We start from the raw sequence: 20,834 nt of genomic DNA, 5'->3' as shown, positions 1-20,834 counted from the left end.
ACGGGCTGCTGGATCTGGTTGTAAAGGAGGTTTGTATTTTATTTTGTGACTCTTCTACCAGCAAATGGAGAAGAGAAAACACTTCATATGAATTTTAAAACCCTTTCTGCTGTCGACAAGTTTCATTCTGAAGTAGTGGGACAGAATTGTACATTATCTCATTGGAAGGACTTCCTAAGTTGTCTGCTCCATCCGCTGGCACTAGTACATGATTACCCAATAGGCCAATCCTTGCCAGTGTTTAATCTCGTCTCCTAAACCCCTCTGCTCCATCTCCTCAATGGTCACCTCCAGCAAAGGAACCCATTGTCTAATCGACCCTTCTCACCCTTGGAAAAATTTAAACTAGACATTCTGAGCTATTTTCTTTTGAGTTTCTCTCTATTCCTTCTTGTTATGCCCTCCTCAAATTGTTCTTCCCCCTCATTTGAAGATTTTTACAATGCCCCATTATATCAGCACCTATTTTCGGGGCAATTCCATCTGTGTGCAGAATTTTCACAATTCGGTAACTGTCTTAAGACGAAAAAAATAAAGCCAGAGAAAGCCATACAGGAATCTTAATTTAAAAGGTTGATTTAGAGGCAGAAAAGCCAAGCTTATTTTTTTTTAAATTGTTTTTGTTATTTTTTTGCTAAGCCACCGAGTGCAATTCCTGGTCTGTGCTTCCCTTTCTGTCACTTCTCCATAATTCTTAGCATTTCGGTTGGGCTGCTGTGTCTCTGCTGCTTCCTCTTTTCCTGCATTCCTATATTTCATTATTTTGCACTTCTTCCTCTTCGAGTGCTTTTACAACAGTGCGAGGAGGATGTGGAAACCCAGTTACAATATGACACACAAACTGCAGAGTCACAATTGCTTGTATTCGGTTTCACCTCCTGGAGTGTGGAGCTGAAGGGTGGGGCAGTGGAGAGAAAGAGACCCATAAGCAGGGGAGGTTCAAGCCTAGGTGTTCTAGAGCAGGGGTTTGTGATGGCAGCTTTTAATGTATTTGTTTCAGTATTGTCTGACAGTGAAGAAGACATTAGGGCAGATCCTCAGCTGGTGTGAATTATTGTAGTTCCATTGTCTTCAGTGAAGCTTTGATGATTTAAGCAGCTGAGGATCTGCCCCATTACATTAAAGCTGTATTGGCCTAGACCCACAGGCAGCTGTGAGACCCCTCCGCAACAATGTGTGCAACTCTTGTACTATAGTGTGAGGAACATTGCCACTTTCTAGGTCTCGCTGTGACCTGGGGCCTCTGCGTTAAGTGGTTCCTCAGCCACAGAGTTTGCTGCGGAATCTGGGCTTTGCTCTTCTCCTAAAGATAAGAGTACAGATCCAGGCCTCATGTTTGTGAAGCGAACCCTTTAAAAGGGTGGTAAATGTAAATGGTGCAGTGTGGTCTTCCTGAGATTGCAGGCAGCCAGAAACACTTGCCCCGAGAGATGTGTACTGCTCCCATCCACTTCAGAAAGGCATTGTCAGGGTTGCTATAAGCACATATTTTACGTGGGGGCCTTCTGAAGCCTTTGAACTGGGCTGCCTGGATACGAGCCCTGAGAACCCGTGTAGGACTTTCTCCAAACTTCTGTTCCATGACTCACAGGAGGGAAGGGAGCAGCTAAGGAGACATACAAGTGTGGCGTGGGAGGAAATAGGTAACATGTCCAGACTACTGTGTGTGTTTGTGGGAGCAGTTAGAGGAACAGTAGCTGGAGGTTTCCTGTTAAACCCGACAAGGGGGAAGCTGTGATATGCCTCAACTATGGCTGAAGTGGAAGAATAGAGATCCTGATTCCCTAGGCGTTCTCAGGGTGAGATTTTCAAAAGCACCCAAGCTGATTTAGAAGCCTAAGTTCCATTGTGTCAATGATGTGTTTAAAAAATGTACCTTCAGTCACCACAAAGCAGCTTGTACTCCATGCTATTCAGCAATGGAGCATGACCAGACAGGGGCGCCTACAGCTGCAAAATTGGAAGCAATGTCTGAAAAAGCTCTGGTTGTGGACTCTGAAACCTAAAGAGGACAATACCTGTTAATAATGTTAACTGTTTCTCTGCTGATCATATTAGCAGAACAACCCATCTAACGTGTATATCCCACAGCCCCAAGATACCTTCCACTCCTCCCCAGGTGCCAAAAACACCAACTAACCACTACCCAGCTGACAAACCCTCCAGCTTATCCCCTGACAACTTCTATGACTATGTCTACACCTACAGCGGCATGTAGAGTACCGGCACTGCATGTGTAGCTACACGGCACAGTGAAAGGCTCTGTTAGCGGGGAAGGCAGTGGGGAAAGCCTTTCCTGGAGCCTTTCCCTGCAGCGTCCCCATTGCTGGAGCCTTTCCCCATTGCATCTCCCTGCTAGAGCTTTTCATTGCTGGGGGGGAGGGAGGAGGAGGGGGAAGTCTCTGGCAGCAGGGAGGCAGCAGGACACTGCACTGCTTAAAAACAGCAGTGTAGACATGGGAGGCAGTGCTTGGGCATTAGTGTAGTGTATACATTGTGGGGGTTAAAACATGGGTGCTTTCTCTACTCGCCTGTGTCTCACCATCTATGCTGCAGTCCCCTCTGTGTTGTCAGTCCAAAAATCGGCAACGTGTTAAAAACAAGCATAAAAAAAATTGAAATTAAGACTGAGTCAATAACGCAAGGGCTGCTGTGCTGACTGGATTACTCATTTTCATATTTAATTCATTAGACACCCTCCAGTTTTGAATGTGGAATGAAACTGCTTCAGAAACTGCTGTAGAAGTTTTAGTCTGCTGCAGAAGTCAGGGATACTTGTCTCAGAATATAGTTTAGCTCTCCACAGGCCTATCTATAGGTTAGGATAGACAAAACATGTGTGAGAAGCTACCAGAGTGCATGCGTGCACATGCACGCATATAAAAAGGGCATGGCCACAATTTTCAAAAGTAACTGGTGATTTTTGGTGTTCATTTTTGGATGCTGAACTTGAGATACCTTAAAAGGGCCAGCTTTTCAGAGCATGGGTGCTCAGCACTTTTGGAAAATCAGAACCTGTAAAAGGGTCTCAAGAATGAGCACCCAGAGACGGAGGCACCCAAAATCACGAATCACTTTTTAAAATGTTTTCTTCTAGGGGTAGGTGAACAAATAAAAAGCAATTTATTAGGCTTGAACAAAGGAGCGAAAGCTGAAGTTAGACAAATTCAGACTAGGAATAAGGTGCACATTTTTAACAGAGATGGTAATTAACCACTGGAACAACTTACTGAGGGCTGTAGTAGATTTTCAATCACTTGAAGCCTCTAAATCAAGACTGAATGGCTTTCTAGAAGATACTATGGCTCAACCAGAAATTATGGTCTTGATGCAGGACTTACTGGGTGGAATTCTATGGCCTGTGTTATGGAGGAGGACAGACCAGATCATAAATGGTCCCTTTTGGCCTTAAAATCTATGAAGCTACTAAATATGGGGTGGTATTTATGAGGGCCAGTTTATCAAATGGATTCTGTTTTGGGGATTTCTTGGAGGTATTTGTTTACTGCTGCCAGCAGAGAGTTGTCTGTGGTGCCTTAGTTAACCTCTCTTGTGTGTAGATAAAAATCATTAGAATTTAAGATGCTGGCACTCTGAAAATAATGATTGTTTTGTTAATTATTGTATAAAATAAGTGTGTGATCTCGGCTACCTTTCTAGGGATTATTAAAAGTAAAATTGGCTGCATAATTAGAGTGGTCACTACTGAGCGCACGGCTATCCTTCTTGTCCATTCCCCAGCCTAAAGTACTGCTGATGTTTTTCTGTTCTAAATCAGGACTGAGTTCAGTGGGTTACACACTAGCCTTTGACATCTAGAACCCTGAATTCAGAACCTTATTTAGGGCCCGCTCCAGCTTCCTTTGAAGTAGACATAATCCTTTTCATTGACTTCAGTGGGAGTTGGATTGAGGCCTTAGGTCAAAAGTGAGAATGAATGTTTTTGTCTCCTCCGATTCTCCTATTCTGTATCATAAAACCACTGCACTATTTGGTCTAATTCAGTGTGACTGTCTGTCATAGCTCAAGAGAAGTTCAGGAATTGATTAGCTGGAAAGTTGCAAGTCATGACTCACGTGCATTTGAAGCGCAGAACAGGGAAGCTTGCACCGACATTGCTCACACTAGGTCTGATCCGACTTTAATTGAGTTACTCTTAATTGACATTGGCATCAGTGAAAGGGGAATAGCATTCACTGTGCTTGGCCTAGCCAATGCTATCTGTCATTCACTTGCCATGCACACTATTGGGGAGGTGTTCAGCACTACAGGGAAGACCTCAGTTGAGCTACACCACTTTATACCAGCTGCAAAGAGACTTGATTCTGATCTCACTTGTACCAGTGTAAATCAGGAGTTGGTGTCAGTGGAGTTAAACTGGTGTCTGTGAAATCAGAATCAGGCTCAAAAAGCTCAAATTATAAATTGTCACTTCAAATCATCAGCTTGGTCAATTTGACGGTAAACTCCTTTTCCGCTGGTGGTATGACACCTGAGTGACAGCAGTTTTCTTTGAGCACCAGCTTTTTCCTATAGGTGCTGTACTCTCCAATGCACGAGTGTCTTATCACATACCTGCTGTGTGAGGCAGCAGTGAACCTGTTAACAGAAATGTGAGGTCCATGGTGCCAAACAGAGTTTCTTGTGGCCTGGAATAAAAGGAACAAAATTCAGTGCTAAGACAGCACCGTACTAGCTAAATCAACAAAAAATACATCGCACATTGACATTACTTAACAGCACAGCACAGTAAAAGTGGCCAACAAATTCTAAAAGCATACCTCTAATTTTAGTGCTAACAGATGGAAGGAAAATTTAGAATAGGCCCAAATCTCAAAGCTATTTTATGTCAATCACAGCTTAGGTCATAACAGTTCATCTCACCTAAAGTGGTTACTGACCTGCAAGTGCCTCTGCCTTTTTGTTACAACTCAGTGTAATGTCCCCTGCTGTTCAAGAACCCCCTTTGATGTGGACACAGCGGTGAAATGAGGATAGACACATGGGTGGATTTTAAGTGGCAAGCTGCAAGTTTTATTAAACTTAAACCCGGGGAAGAAGCGCTCCCTGCCCATCACCCTTATTTCCCTGTAGCAGGTACTTAAGTGGTTCCAATGTGGGGTTTATAGGGCTCCTACCATATAATCCATAACTTGGGGTGGGCTGTCCTCAGCCTACCCCCCAGGACTGTCCTTGTTCTGAGTCCTACCACCACTGAGCTGAGGAATAATGACACTCAACACCACTCCCCCTCAACTGCCAATGGGTGCCAGAGACTGCCAGAGAGTGGAGGAGCTACTGGGCATCCCTGAGCAAGTGTCTCCCTCCTTCACTGCTGGGACTGTCCCCTTTCACCACTGGCCTCATTAAGTTCCCCCAGCCGTTGAGGCAGGTGGGTGGCATTTCTGAACTTCTGTCTTTTTATAAATTGATTGTGAGTCACTGGGGGTTACAAGAGTTCTGACAATCTCCGCTGTATCAGCTGTTATCTTAAACTCCCACAAATTCTGGGTTTGTCTTAGCATTGTGTTCTGAGGTATCTCAGACCTTAAGAAAGCTGCAACAGGCAACATTTGGTTAGAGCTGTTGGATGCAGCACAGAAGAGAAAATTACTTCAGAGATTTCCTCCCACCCAGTCCCAATAATAGTTGGTATCTGACTGTGTCCAGGGGAAGGAAGAAGGATTTGTTTTTTCCCTTGGATGAGGATAAAGAAGTTGGGGATGTGGAAAAGGGGATGGGAAAGTCAGGTAAAAAAAGAGACTTTAAAAGGTTGGGATACATGTAGGCTAAGTAAGATGTTTCCAACTTGGTCCAAACCTGTGAGCCCTTTGAGGTTCTCCCATCACTGTTCGGAACACCCAATTACTTTTAGCACATACTGGACATTTTCCTTGTCCATAATACCAGATATACGATCCCCACGCTAGCAACAGATTGGCTGCAATACACAAGGGGGAAGGAATCATTTTGTAAAGAGACTTGCTTCAAGGGCTGTCTCCATCAGTGAGATCCAAAAAGCTGATACAAGTTTTCAGTGTAATAGTTTTAGGTGTCCTTCCCAAAGATTTAGATTTCATCACAACAGTTGGCTGCTATTGGCTCTAACATCTGAGAAGAAAACGCATCAAAAGAGTCAGACAAAAGTGTCTAACAAGGCAAAGGGATACTGTCATGACTAAGGGCTTGTCTACGCTGCAAAAACACACTAAACCCATAGCAGCAAGTTTCACAGCCTGGGTCAACTGAGTCAGGCTCTGAGATGCATCCCCCTTGGCTGAGTACATCTCCAGCCTGAGCAGGAACTTCCGCATGGCTATTTTCAGCCCTGTAGCACAAACCCAAATCAGTTGACCCGGGATCTGAGATTTGCTACTGTGGGTTGGTTTTTTTTTCACCGTAGACAAATCCTCATAGGCCTGAAACTTAACCTAACTCAGAATTATTTTCCCAATTGATCTAACCCTAGGAAAGAGGGAGGAAAAAAATCTATCGTTTCCATAAAATGAGGCCTGGAACATTATAAAAAGTCAATTTCTCTTTTCAGTGACCTGTCTACAAGAGATGGGGTGGCAAGATTCTTGTCTATTTCAAGGTTTGACCTGTTCTCAAGAGCAGAACACACACAGGCAGCGCAGAGGGATGATGGGATTTGTACAGACACACCCACAAACCAAAACACAGCTGGTAGATCTCATTTTAGGCCTACCAACCTTTAAGACCTCAGCGGTCTCTTAACATACAGTACAGTGTGTCACCATGACAGCGGAAGAATCCCTGGTAATAGTTCTATGCTGTGCTGCTGTTCTGCCACCAGAGGAGGAAAAGGAGTCTGCTTCATAGTGAGGTTATATCACTTTAAATATGCAAACTAGTATTGAAACAGATCAGTTGCATTTAGGAGCTGATGTAAATCTGCATCCTTCCATAGAAGTCACTCAAGACATGTAAATTGTTCATCGAGTTTGAGCACTGAAAAATTTTACCTTCTTTTTGCAGGGGGTAATTAATACAGTGTCTTTAATTAATACATCTCTTTCCACCTAAACCATATTATAAATGATCATTCTTGATGTATCCAGCATGTACAAAGATTTCACAGAGGGTTTTTCAGTGGGCTTAAATGCTCTCCCCTAACTACACATCACTTATATATACCTGACCACCAGTCTGTAGCCTTATTCCACTGTCTGGGTTCCTGGATCCCCACCTCATTGTGCCCTTCCTTTGGCTAGGAATCTCTCCAGTGTGGTCTCTTCTGGTAACTCAGCACTGAGCTTTTACACAGATAACTACAGTGCTTCGTTTATGAACACACCTGTCTCTCCAGCCTGGTAGTTTTCTTTAGGCCCCACTGTTAATTCCTTACCTCAGTGAACCTCCCCTCTTCTCCAAGGACTGGTTCCGCCCCAGTCAGCCCTTTTATTGCAGTACTAAGTGCTCTCTTTGTGATTGCAAAACTCTCATCTTAAAATTCGCTGGTGTTGCCACACTCCAAATCAGAAAGTGGAATCCACACACAGCAAGGCAGTAGATTTTGTTGTTGTTGTTGTTGTTGTTGTTTGTGTTTAAAAACAGCACATCCTAGAGTGCAGATCAACACTGATAAGTTTCCCTGAAGTGTCCTTGGAGGAAGGATTTGAGAGATAGTGGATGTCTCTCCTGTCAGGAGAGGTCATTATTGGCGTTAGGTGTGGTCTGCAGCAAAAAGTTAGGTCGACCCACTATGTTGCTCAATCCAACCCCTTGAGCAATGGAGTTAATTCGACCTAACCCCTGGTGTAGACAGTGCTAGGTCAACAGACGAGTTCTTCTGTCAACCTAGCTATCACCTGTCAGGCAGGTGGATTACGTACACTCCCAGGAGAACCCCTCCTTTCAGCATCGCTAGTGTGTACACTGAAGTGCTGCAGCTGCTGTGTTGCGGTAGCATTTCAAGTTTAGACAAGCTCTTAAATTATGATATGTATCAAGTTCTGCTTCTTTTGGAAAACTGTTGGTACAACAAAAGCCAGGAAGTTCGGTATCTATAAATTCTTTGCCGAAAGCAGCTTCACATCAGCACACCCCCTTCACCGTATGCATACACGCAGATGCGCCTATGTCCGCTGTGAATATTTTCATATCTGACAAAGATTTCATATAACCTTTATTATATATTGTGACTTGCATTATTTAAAAATTCCCCCCAAATGCCCTGGTGTTGTTTTCTTATTCTTTAATGTGCCTGCAAAATAAATTCAGACAGAAACAGAGGAGGCAAGGCACTGCATTTATGCAACACTGTGCCCCTGGGTGGGTCACTGTTAGGGAGAATCAAACCTGGAGTTCCTGTACTAAAAGCATGAGCCTTTGCTACCAGTCTTAGGGCATGTCTATAGTACAAAATTAAGTTGATTGAAGTTAAGTTGACACATAGCCACCACAGTAATTAAAGCGGTGGTTCATGCCCACACTATGCTCCTTCTGTCAGCAGTGCACATCCTCACCTGGAGCACTTCCATCCACTGAAGTGGGGCATTGTGAGCCACTATTAACTGGAGCCCAGCCGCTGCCCTGAGCCTGACTGCTGTATGTATGGGGCTGTATGTGTGGGGTTCACAGCTGCCCCACCCCAATTGTCAGCACCGGGGCGGGGGAGGGCAGTTTTGAGCCTGTCATCTGGGGCTGACAGCCAACATGCTGATCTAAAGTTACACGGTGTCTACTGCACGTTCTAACTACACTGACACTAGTGCTGTGCCTTGTGTGGAGGTATTGTGTCGGCGTAGCGGACCACTTACTTGAATGCAGAAGCAGCATTCTAGCACAGACACTGACACAATTAGGTCGATGTAAGCTGCCTACCATCAGCCTACCTCTGTAGTGTAGACCAGTGGTTCTCAACCACGGGTATGTGTTGGGGACACCAGGGCATCCATCAACTCCTCTAGATACTTGCCTAGTTTTACAAAAGCCTACATAAAAAGCATTAGTAAAGTCAGTACAAACTAAAACTTCATACAGACAATGACTGCTTATACTGCTGCATATACTGTACACTGAAATGTAAGTACAATATTTATATTCCAATTGAGTTATTTTATAATTATATGCCAAGAATGAGAAAGTAAGCAATTTTTCAGTAGTAGTGTCTTGTGACCCTTTTGTATTTTGATGTCTGATTATGTAAGCAAGTAATATTTAAGTGAGGTGAAAGTTGGGAGTACGCAAGACAAATCAGACTCCTGAAAAGGGTACTGTAGTTTAGAAAGGTTGAGAGCCACCGGTGTAGACCAAGCCTTAGAAAGCTCACCTTAAATGGTCTCTTAGAATGTGTGCTAACTACTTATGCTAAACCATCTGTTCAATCTTGTGTTTAGCTGTGACACTCTGAGTACCTTTCCCAGACTTGAAGAAGAGCTCTGTGTAAGCTCGAAAGCTTGTCTGTCTCACCAACAGAAGTTGGTCCAATAAGGATGATATATCACCCACCTTGTCTCTTATAAATCTCAGGTTGTTAGCACCTATAAGTGGCACTTGATCAATGTCTCTGTCTGATAAAACTTTTCTTCCTTCCACAATGCATAATTTTATTGATACTTCAGGTGAACACCAAACAGGCAGCTAGTTAACAGAGATGGGTCAGATAAACTGCTTGGATTCAAACACCCTTCTAGTTTAGATCAGACCCATTGAACTGATTATAAAGCCCTCTAGAACCTAATTAGTTAGGCCCTGCTTCGGCAAGGTGCTTCACATGCTGAAAGCTGGATGCATGTTTAATAGATTTAAATAGGAATACTCACATGCCTAAGTACCTTTTTGAATTGGGACCTTAGGTCTGATCATTGTTCTACGTGCAAAATAGTTTCCCACTCCCTAGCCCCCATCTGCTTTTGTTGGACTTTACCAGATCACCTGCATTGCTGCAACAGAATTCTTTGGTGCTTTCTCTTCTTGGTGTGGTGGGGATTTCTTGGATAATCGGATGTTAATAGGAGGCTGTGCATAAATCCCCACAGGCCTGGAGAAATAGAAACCCCTTTTGTGGACATACAGAAAGGAGTGGCTCACTTACATTCACTATGCACTGACTTGCGTGTTGTACTTACAGTTCCACAAGAAAATGCCAATCTGTTTGCATGACGCAATAAGTGAAGGGCAACTTTATTCCTTCATTAAGAGAATGTGGAAGCAGGGGTATTTTGCTCATCAACTGTCATACTGATGTGCTTCTTCTGTGAACTCTAGCTCAGGTTTTGCATTTGCAGTGGAAGGAAATGGCAGCCTCAGATCACCAGATGGGTGGAGCTCACCAGAGTGGTTGTCCTGTGGGAGATAGCTTATCTGAAGGAGCCTGTGTGTCTGGAATCATGTATATTTGAGTAAAAGCCAAAATTGGGGTAGGGAACAAGTTGATTCCAAAGGCTGATTGTCTAGGAACCTTGAGTAGAGGGAGTGGTTGAGTTTACTTCAGAAGGATGCATCAGGAATCCTCCTTATCCCACATGCCCAGTTTGCTGCAGTTGCAGGGGGCCTCAAGGCATTGGTGGATCTTAGTGCTAACCTTTGTTCTTTTTTTCCTTTTTAAAATCCATCTGAGAAGTGGATGATTCTGAGCAGCTGCCCAATTATTATGAAGTACCTGCAGTTTCATCCACAGTCTCTTCTTTGCCATTTTGGAATTTGTGTTACAGTAAATGACTCACAAACAAGTGGTTGTGAAGGGAAGTCGGCCTATTCTGTCACTAGGTTTACTCATCTGTTTCAGGAGTTAGCTTATATTTGTCTTACTGGTTCTGCTGTTCCTTGGCACACTGAATTCTTTTAACAGGTTGAATCCTTTTCTGATGAAAGTGCTGTACTGGAATTTGTTCAGGTTGGTTTGTAGGCAGGTGGTTGTTGTTGCTTTTAGGGGGTTGGGAAGTTTTTTAAAAAATAGTTCTTTTATCCATGTGAATAGTGTATTTCAAGGTCCAAATTTTTAGCCAACCTTAAATGGCATCTAGTTTGTTTTTTTATTATTTCACACATGCAGTGCTTAATTTGTGCCAGAACTTGCCAAGGCTGAGCCCCGGCACCTCTAGGCCTGGCAGTTCATAGCCCTGGCACCTCTGGGCTTGCTGCATCAGTTATGAAAGTAAAAAAATTGCTTGAGCCCTGGCACCTTGTTCATTAAAAATTAAGCACTTCACACATGTAAGTATCACATATGCATGTGCCAGTTGGTACTTGTACATGCAAGTGCAATAACTGCACGTGCAAAATTACAGGCCACTTTTAAAACAAGTTGGCCTCATCTCCTTTTTTCTGGAGTTCAAAAATCAGTCAGTTTGGGATAAGTCTAGCAAGGCCATATTGTGTCCCTTGAACTGGTAACCTGGACCAACCCCATAAAAAAAATGATCCAGATAAGGAAACTCACACATTTCTTTACTTTCTCCTTGAAGTGAATGACTGAAGCTATTATTACTTATTGTTATTAACCTCATTATTATCATTATTAACTTCTGCCCAGACCTTTTAAAAGACATTTCACAGCTCCATGGAGAAAGCTTTAAAAAAGCATGGGGGGATGGGTTGGGAAAGAGTTATTAATAAAAAAGTCAAACTAGAGAATAAACTTAATTCATTATTTTACAAGCCAGCCCATGAATTTTGTATCTTTGAAAATCAGTCTGTGGATAAACGCCTCGCCTGTATGTCTTGTATTTCTGTGAATTGTTTCCTCCCTTTGGTCTTTTATACTAAGGATATTTCTGAGGCATTCATAAACCCAGCTGCTTCTTCCCCACCTGTAGCACTACTCCTCTTTGTGACAGCAAAATTGTTTCCACAGCAACTCGTTGTGATGTCACAAATTAAGTGACTGTGACTTCAGCTGGGTAATTAGCATCACAATCTGAGTCAAAACCCCTCCCCACTTTAAAAAACAAAACAAAAACCCCACCACATCTGATTTTATTTGAAAATCTTTTTAAAATAAAATAATGTGAATTACTGAAACTATTATATTTAGGCAGACTTTTACCAGGGTAAATGAGAGCAAAGTCTCGCTCCATGTGTTGTCTCAAAGCTTGGATTGATTTTCTTGTTTATTTTTTAAATAATAAATAATAATCTGTTCCTGTCTTCTTCAGCAGTATTGTCTGTAATTTGCTAGCAAGGATGGTATTAAAGATTTTATTCTCTTCAGCACAACATTTTAAATCCAGTATTCAAATCAATTTGCTCTTGTTGCAGCTTTATCCATCTTCTGCTTGCACAGTTACAGTATCCTTCATGCAAAAATCTTGCTGTACTTTAAATCTATCATTAAAACGTCAATAGATAGCAGCAGAATACTTCCAACTTCCCTTAAAATATCAAATTAAAACAAAATTTGCACACACAAAAAATAACCCAAACACTCAAAGGACCTTTCCCTTTGCTATTGACTTCTAGGACCCTGCGAGGTGGGAGGGTCTCCAGAATCTGGGCTGCAGCCTGAGCCCAAACATCTGCACCGCAGTTAAACAATGTCTGATCCTGAGCTCCGCGAGCTTGAGGTCAAGCTGGCACAGGCCAGCTGCGTGGTTTTAATTGCAGTGTACAAATACCCTTAAGTATCACAAAATGAAGATTCCCTAGTGGGATTTTCAAAAGTGCCTAAGCAAGGTAAACCCTTAAGTCCTATTGAAATCAGTGTGACTTGGGCACCTAATTTGCTTAGGTGCTTTTGAGTATCTCACTAGGCATCTCTTTGCATCTTTAGGCACTTAAATACCATTGCAAAATCTAGCCCTGCAGTCATAAACTCCTTGGAAAATCCCAGTTGAAGAGAATAAGGGTAACATTTTCAAAAGCACTTAAGTGATTTAGGAGGTTTAGCCCTGGTCTACACTAGGACTTTAGGTCGAATTTAGCATGCGTTTAAATCGATGTAAACCTGCCACCCGTCCCACACGATGAAGCCCTTTATTTCGACTTAAAGGGCTCTTAAAATCGATTTCCTTACTCCATCCCTGACAAGTGGATTAGCGCTTAAATCGGCCTTGCCGGGTCGAATTTGGGGTACTGTGGACACAATTCGACGGTATTGGCCTCCGGGAGCCATCCCAGAGTGCTCCATTGTGACTGCTCTGGACAGCACTCTCAACTCAGATGCACAATTGTTTGCCGTTGCTCTGACGCAGGGAGCGGCGACTGATGACACAGCTTACAGGTTGGCTTAATAGGGAGTTAAAATCAACAAAGGGGGTGGCTTTACATCAAGGAGTATTTCAGGCAGGACTTCACGGAGGGTTCCAATAAGAAATGGTGCACCTAAGTTATTGTTCTTATTGGAACAAGGAGGTTAGTCTGGCCTCTGATTGATATATGGCTAGATTTACCTCGCTGCACCTTCTCTGTGAGTGTCTGCAGTGTGACCTAGAGGAATGAGTCCCCTGGGCGGGGGGGGGGGGGGTTTGCAAATGAGTACAGAACAAATCTGGTCTATTTCTTGTTTTGATACACTCCATTTATCTTTTACATCTTTGGCTGGCAGCAGATGGTGCAGAAGGACTGCAAGCCATCCACATCTCATGGCTGCTCGGCAGAAGATGGTACAATAGGACTGCTAGCCATCCTCATCTCTTGCCTGCCCGGCAGAAGATGATGCAATAGGACTGCTAGCAATCCGTATCACCTGCCTGCTCACCATAAGATGGTTCAATAGGACTGACTGCAGGACTAAAGAGAATGACCTGATCAAGTCACTCCAAATTTAGTCCCTGCGCCCATGTCTGCCCAGGCGCTCCCGGCCGACGCGGCCAGGAGCACCTCGGACATGATGATGATGGCTACCAGTCCTATTGCACCGTCTGCTGCCACAAGGCAATGGGTTGCTGCTGTTGTGTAGCAATGCAGTACCACGTCTGCCAGCACCCAGGAGACATACGGTGACAGTGAGCTGAGCGGGCTCCATGCTTGCCAGGGTATGGCGTCCTGCACAGGTAACTTAGGAAAAAAGGCGCGAAACGATTGTCTGCCCTTGCTTTTCACAGAGGGAGGGAGGGAAGGGGGGCCTGACGATATGTACCCAGAACCACCCGCGACAATGTTTTAGCCCCATCAGGCATTGGGATCTCAACCCAGAATTCCAATGGGCAGCGGAGACTGCGGGAACTGTGGGATAGCTACCCATAGTGCAACACTCCGGAAGTCAATGCTAGCCTCGGTACTGTGGAAGCACTCTGCCGAGTTAATGCACTTAATGCACTTAGAGCATTTTCTGTGGGGACACACACACTCGAATATATAAAACCGATTTCTAAAAAAACGACTTCTATAAATTTGACCTAATTTCATAGTGTAGACATACTCTTAGTCCCATTTTCAAAGGTGACAAATACTTAGGGCCAGATTTTCAAATCTATTTAGGCACTTAAAGATGCAGATAGGTGCCTAATTCCCATTGAATAATTCCCACCTTACTCTCCTAAATAGTTTTGAAAAATTTCAGAGTAACAGCCGTGTTAGTCTGTATTCGTAAAAAGAAAAGGAGTACTTGTGGCACCTTAGAGACTAACCAGTTTATTTGAGCATGAGCTTTCGTGAGCTACAGCTCACTTCATCGGATGCATAGTTTTGAAAAAATGGCCCATAAGACCCTTTGACTTTCAATGAGTCTTAGGCTCCTAGACCCCTAAGTCACATAGGGGCTCTTGAAAATTTTGCCTTGTGTCTTTAGGCTAGAGTCAAGCCTTTCTAAGAACTGATGCACAGACACCCAGGGAGAGGATAGCATATAAAAAGGCAGTTCCTTCTCCCAGCAAAAAAATTTAGCTTTCTTTATATGTGGGTTGCATAAAGGGACTTCAGAGCTGGACTAGAAACTATAATCCAGCATGTAAAACAGACATTTACTGGATCGAGACAGTCATAGTATGTAAACAGCAGGATTTACTGTTTCACGAGAAGTTAGTTAAGTTCTCTGACAAATGGCCTGTTGATCTTGCCTGACTATATTTCAGCAAAGGCTTTTCATTGCTCAGTGAGAACTCTTTTTGCCTCAGATTTCCACCTATTAAATTATACTGCATCCCATGAATAGTGAGTCAAGATTTCTGAGTCGATTCCTTACAACAAGCAGCTTGCACAGTAAGGATGCTTCAAAGTGAGGCACTGTGTCTGCTCGGATTCTGCAGCTTCATGGCTTGTGGCTTGAGAGGGGGAAAAGGAGGAGAGAAGAAAACAAAAGAGGAGAGTGTGGGTGTTTCCTTTCCCTTCCTGTGACAAAGTCCCGAACACCCGACTCAACTGCCAAATCCTCTATCAGCTATTAAGAGCCTCCTGTTTCCCAAGCAACCCATTGTGGTCTCTCTCCCCCCTTCTTCCCAGATGTCAAATCTTCATTCATGACAAAACCCCTCATTTCTTACTCCATGTTGTCCAGCTCCTCCCAGGGGATCATGGGGCACCTAAATACCTTTGAGGATCAGGGCCCAAATCCTTTTCTCAAAGGGCCAAAAATAACCCAACTTCTCCACCAGCCACCCCTTCACCATAAAAATATGAAACAGTCTATGTGTAGCAAAAGCCCTGATTTCCTCCTCCAAACCAACAAGAATCCTGAACAGCATTCTGTACACACACACACACACACAGAGAAACACAATCTGACCTCTATCATCTGAAAATCCCGCTGTCTTCCCTTAATACTTGCTATGCTGTAGTTACATTTTGCTCGTACCAAGTCCCCTGTGCACTGTGCAGAAAGCTGGGCCTGTAACTTCTGCCACTAGCTTCTTAGATTTCTGCAGCACTCTTGTGCAGCAGACTGGAAATCTTGCAGCAGCATCATTTCAGTTTAAAAATTGAGGTCTTGTTGAAACACATGTGAAAAGTAAATAGAATAATCAATTACATTAGCCCTGCCTCATATCCTTTGATATTAAACTCAATTTGCTGTCTGTCCTTATATCTGCAGTTTCCAACGTGCTGCAGGTTGATATTACCTACCAGTATTGTGGAAATAGTTGGGGGTAGGAAGATGAAGGATTTAACCTCTTATGTATCTGGAGCCTAATTCACCACCACATTAGTCCAGAGTTTTGCTGGTGTAATTCAGTGGCATTACATTAGAGTAAAAATGAAGTATCACTGTGTTGAGTCAGGCCCAACCTGTACAGGAGCTTAAAAGGTCATCTCTAGCCAAATTTAAGCATATTAATTAAAAGAATAATGGTTTGACTGGGTTAGAAGGGCTAGGTTTTCATAATAACAATATATCATATAGTGTGCCTGGGTTAGGTTATCTGTACAATACTGGGAAATTCATATTTTGTTGTCTGGAAAACACAAAGTATCAAATATTTATTTTTGCATCAATAAATCTGAAATACAAATCCTGCTCCCTGCTCAGATGATGTGACATCACAAGATGATGTGACACTAGAAATACCTCTATAGAAGGGAAGGAGACCATACAAGGCTCATCTTCCAACTGAAACAGAAAATGTTGATATTTAATCCAATCCAAGTATAAAGCTTCAGACAAAACTTTAAAACTGACACCATGCCATTGATCACAATTAAAAAAATCTGCTTTAATACATTTAAACTAATTTCCTTTCCGCATCCCCTCATGTTAAACACTTTCCCATGTCCACTCGTTTTCTTCCCCATTCCTGCTCTAACACATCCAGGCTCCTGTTGAGTACATTGATACGCTATACCTCCATGGCTATTTTCAGTAATTAAAGTACTCTGAAAAGTTACTCTGTAAAAATGTGCTCCATTTACTCGTGCAGAGATCTATTTTCCTAACAGCCAGACCTGTAAATTCCCTCAGAGACAAGCTTGGCTCTTTCCTTCCCTCACATCTTCCCCAGTAATAAAAGTTCTGCAATTTGTTCGTCTCTAAGGTGCCACAAGTACTCCTTTTCTTTTTGCAAATACAGACTAACACGGCTGCTACTCTGAAACCAGGAATACCTGTGCAACTCTATTATAATAAATGGGGCTGCATAGGTGCAGTTGATTGGAATTAGGCCTTGTCTTTTGCTGGATTTTTTAGCCACCAGTGTAGCTAAACCAAAGCAGGTGCACCACTGCAAAAGCCATAGTAGAAGCATTGCCTTGGTTTATACTATTTGCCATGGTGCAGCTCACCTCAGGTTGCCGCAAGTCAGTACAATATGTCTGCACTAGGTTCATGCATCAGTGCAGCTACACTACGCTGTTTAGCTACACTGGTGGTGAAAAACCCGTGTAGACAAGGCCTCAATAAAAAAAAAAAATCATGTTGATGATCTGCAAGAACTTGTGGAACTCTGTGGAAAAACAGCATTTTTCAAAGGGAAATGACTGCGCATGTACATGAGGATTCTCCTTCTAGCGATCATTCTGCTGTCCTTCCTTTATATTGTGTTTTTTCTGTGCTATGTCTGTGGTGATAGTTCTGCCTCTCTTTTAGGTAAGCAACGTCTTTTGTAGCAATAATATCATCTCCTTCGACTTTTACTGCTAGCAGTACCACAACCCAGCATTCTGTTTGCCTTCTTTGTTGCAGCTACCTATGGGGCTGAAGGCTTTAGAGATTTTCACGCAATAATTCCCAAATCTTTTTCCTGTAAGTATACAGTGTGCTCTCAATTCACTGACGGGCATGTCCATCTAGCACTTTTATTTTTTCCGTCACTTCAGTGCTCACTAATTTACATTTGTCTGCATTTAATTACATATACTGTTGAAGGACTTAAACGGTCTAGTCCCTTTTGTATCCCCACATTAAGTTTTTCTCTTAGTAGATAACAAATGTTTTAAAAGTCACATTTGGCTGGGTCTGCTAATACAGAAAAATTTGTAATTTTTGAAAAATAAGGCTAACTTTGTTCAATAATTTATTTCTACAAGCAAGAGAAAAAGGCGGATGCAAGATTGGCTGAAAACAGTCAAGTGACAAGACAGTACATTTTTGGGGTCACATTTGCAAATGAGTGCTTCCCGACTGCCACTGAGTTTAGAGAAAACTACTGATCACTTCTGATTACCAGTCATGTAGTGTATAAATATGTTGTGTTTTTCAAATTGCTAAGAGGTGAGTGGTATTTTTTTCTGGACTTCTGAATTATTCTCCTCATTAGGAAGAAAGCTGGAGAGGAAACGTGTGCACTAGTCCCAGGCTTAGGTTGCATATGTAATAGAAATGCTTTATCTTAAAAACACATTAAAAATATCTAGAATGACCCTATAGACCTATAAAAGATGCACAGCCCACCAGGGCCAAAACTAAACTCCTTTGTCTTCAACTTCTATCCTGTAGCAATACATATATTGGGCCAAATTCTACCATCAATTACATCTGTTCAATCCCACTGGAATCATTTTATTTCAGTGCAATTGTTGGGTGTAACAGAGATCAGAGTTTGGTGAACTGGTTTCATATTTAGAAGAACATCAAGGTCTATTGTCCCTTATTGACCTTGGCTTAATATATGTCATTGTTGCATCATCTTTTACATCTCTTGTCGATATGAAATCATTGTTATTACAATGGAAGAAAATCCTGGCTCTGGATTGGGTGAAAATAGGTATGTGCTCAGCCAATCATTTACATTTTTTCATTGCTTTTATTTTGCTGATGAAAATAAAAGTTTTTGGAAAAAAACCCCTCAATTGTAACAATCATTTTCAATTTAAGAAAAGACTCATTTTCAACAACAAATAAAATTAATTAGAAAAATTTTGACCAGCTGTGGTATTGAGGAAAAAGATGAAAAGGTTATTACTCCACATTCAACATAATACAACCCCTGTGCAGAGGTAAAGAGTGAATAATGGAGTTATCATAATTGACTACAGGCCTCTCCCATAGTTGGTTAATTCTCAGAGGTTCAGGTCTTTGCTGTGTACACATAAGATAACAGTCACCTTTGCAGCAGCTGCCAAAGGCAGTTATCATACACAAACATTTTACCTGTAGTTTATTCATATTAGCAAAAGAAAAATTAATTTATGTAATTCAAACAGTAGTACCTTTTTTACCCTTATTACCTGAATAATTACACAGTTTCACATGCATTAAAAAGGGACTTAAGATAAACAGGAAGAAGCAGATTTTCTGATGCAATTCTTTTAAAGGTTTATAATGCCAACCCATTCTCTCATCCACTCAGCCTGCATGGGGAATACAGTGACTATGTTTTAAGTATGGGACCGCTCCATTCAGCCACCAGTTCGTGTATCTGGTCTAAACCATTCTCCTATTTTCTCCTGCTGACTTGGCCCCCTTCTCACCACTTGTCCTTAGTTCTAGAGACCTTCTCCTGTCACCCAGTAGCATTCAGTCATGCTGTCCCAAGTGCACGAGTCCTACTCCTTTTACTTCAACCACAGTCCCAGTTCCAGAGGCCTCAGCCTCTTCCCTCTCACTCTTTGGTTTCTTCATCTGTGCCTGAGTCTTCTTCTTTCCCACTGCCATGCTGTCTCCTTCCATAGTGACAAATAATCAATCAGTATGTAGATTCAAGATTGGTACAACCCTCAATCTCTTCCTATTCACAGAAGAAGAGGTGTCTTGGTAAAGCTATCGAGGATAGAGAGTGGCAAATGTATTTTTTAATGGCATCCATTATCTTTGATGGGTACTCATTTTCACTATTTGGTGTCCAAACAATATGGATTCATAATTACTTTCCTTCCATTTCATTTGGATTGACGATGCAGATATTACAGCTGCAGAAATCTGAAAGCCTTAATCATCTTGTGTTTGGTTACTGGTATCCATTGCACATTATTCCATATGTCACAGAACTCACCACGTTGCTCATAAAAATGTCTCCATATCACTGGTTTCTGTGCCTAGGTATATTGTACATTCTGTTTAGAAGTTTTCTTCTTTGATTTGATTGTTTCTTTGCCACTATGTTTCTTTTGTAACAAAACTGAGTGGCATCCTGTATTGTTTTTTTCAGCCAGTAATATTAAAATAGAGACTCAGAGTGATGAAGAGAATGGGCGTGCCTGTGAAATGAATGGGGAAGAATGTGCGGAGGATTTACGAATGCTTGATGCCTCTGGAGAGAAAATGAATGGCTCACACAATGGCCCAGGCAGCAAAGCTATGTCAGGAGTTGGAGGCATTCGACTTCCTAACGGAAAGCTAAAATGTGATATCTGTGGGATAATTTGCATCGGTCCCAATGTGCTCATGGTTCACAAAAGAAGCCACACTGGTAAGGCCTGGCATAGTTTTTCCTTTAGGGCCAAGAAATGGCCACATAAATAGGAAAAGACTTATTTTATGAGTGTTGGGAGCATGTTCCCTTTTGTATGTCAATGCAGCTTCCTTAAGCATTTGAAACTGTGTTACTGAGCCATTCCATTCTGACTTTGAAATGAAGCAAGATTCCCCCTAAAGTCAATTGATTCCATCCCAGAAAGTCTGAAATTGAAAAGGAACCCATGGTTTAAGGGTTCAGCACTAACATATGCTATCATAAAAGCGGCAAAGAGTCCTGTGGCACCTTATAGACTAACAGACGTATTGGAGCATGCGTCTGTTAGTCTATTAGGTGCCACAGGACTCTTTGCCGCTTTTACGGATCCAGACTAACACGGCTACCCCTCTGATATGCTATCATATAACTCAGTGGTTCTCAACGATGGGTCCGGGGCCTGCAGGGAGGCCGCGAGCAGGTTTCAGGGGGTCTGCCAAGCAGGGCCAGCATTAGACTTGCTGGGGCCCCAGGGCAGAAACCCAAAACCCCACCGCATGGGGCTGAAGCCGGAGCCTGAGCAACTTAGCTTTGCTATGGTGTAGGCCCTCAGGCAGTTGCCCTGCTTGCTGCGCCCTTGCTTTTGTATGCAGAAAACCAGTTGCTGTG

At 42.6% G+C, this 20,834-nt stretch overlaps 1 protein-coding gene across 17 annotated transcripts in view; it reads left to right on the top strand.

Moving 5' to 3' along the window:
* The window catches only part of IKZF1 (IKAROS family zinc finger 1), a 115,329-nt gene that overhangs the window by 67,753 nt on the left and 26,742 nt on the right, over positions 1-20,834 (top strand). For 6 of the 17 annotated variants that reach the window (XM_043540458.1, XM_037889952.2, XM_037889950.2 and 3 more), the window contains 2 exons: positions 17,519-17,578; positions 19,923-20,183. The exons of 6 other annotated variants lie outside the window; for them this stretch is intronic. In XM_043540458.1, coding sequence (XP_043396393.1) covers positions 17,519-17,578; positions 19,923-20,183 — 321 coding nt within the window. The remainder of the gene's footprint in view (positions 1-17,518; positions 17,579-19,922; positions 20,184-20,834) is intronic. 5 more of the 17 variants (XM_043540460.1, XM_037889951.2, XM_043540459.1 and 2 more) reach the window with 1 other exon arrangement.

Source organism: Chelonia mydas, chromosome 2 (genome assembly GCF_015237465.2).
Source record: "Chelonia mydas isolate rCheMyd1 chromosome 2, rCheMyd1.pri.v2, whole genome shotgun sequence".
Classification (NCBI taxonomy): Eukaryota; Metazoa; Chordata; order Testudines; family Cheloniidae; genus Chelonia; species Chelonia mydas.
Note: the sequence above shows the minus strand (reverse complement) of the source record. Positions and strands in the feature narration are given on the sequence as shown.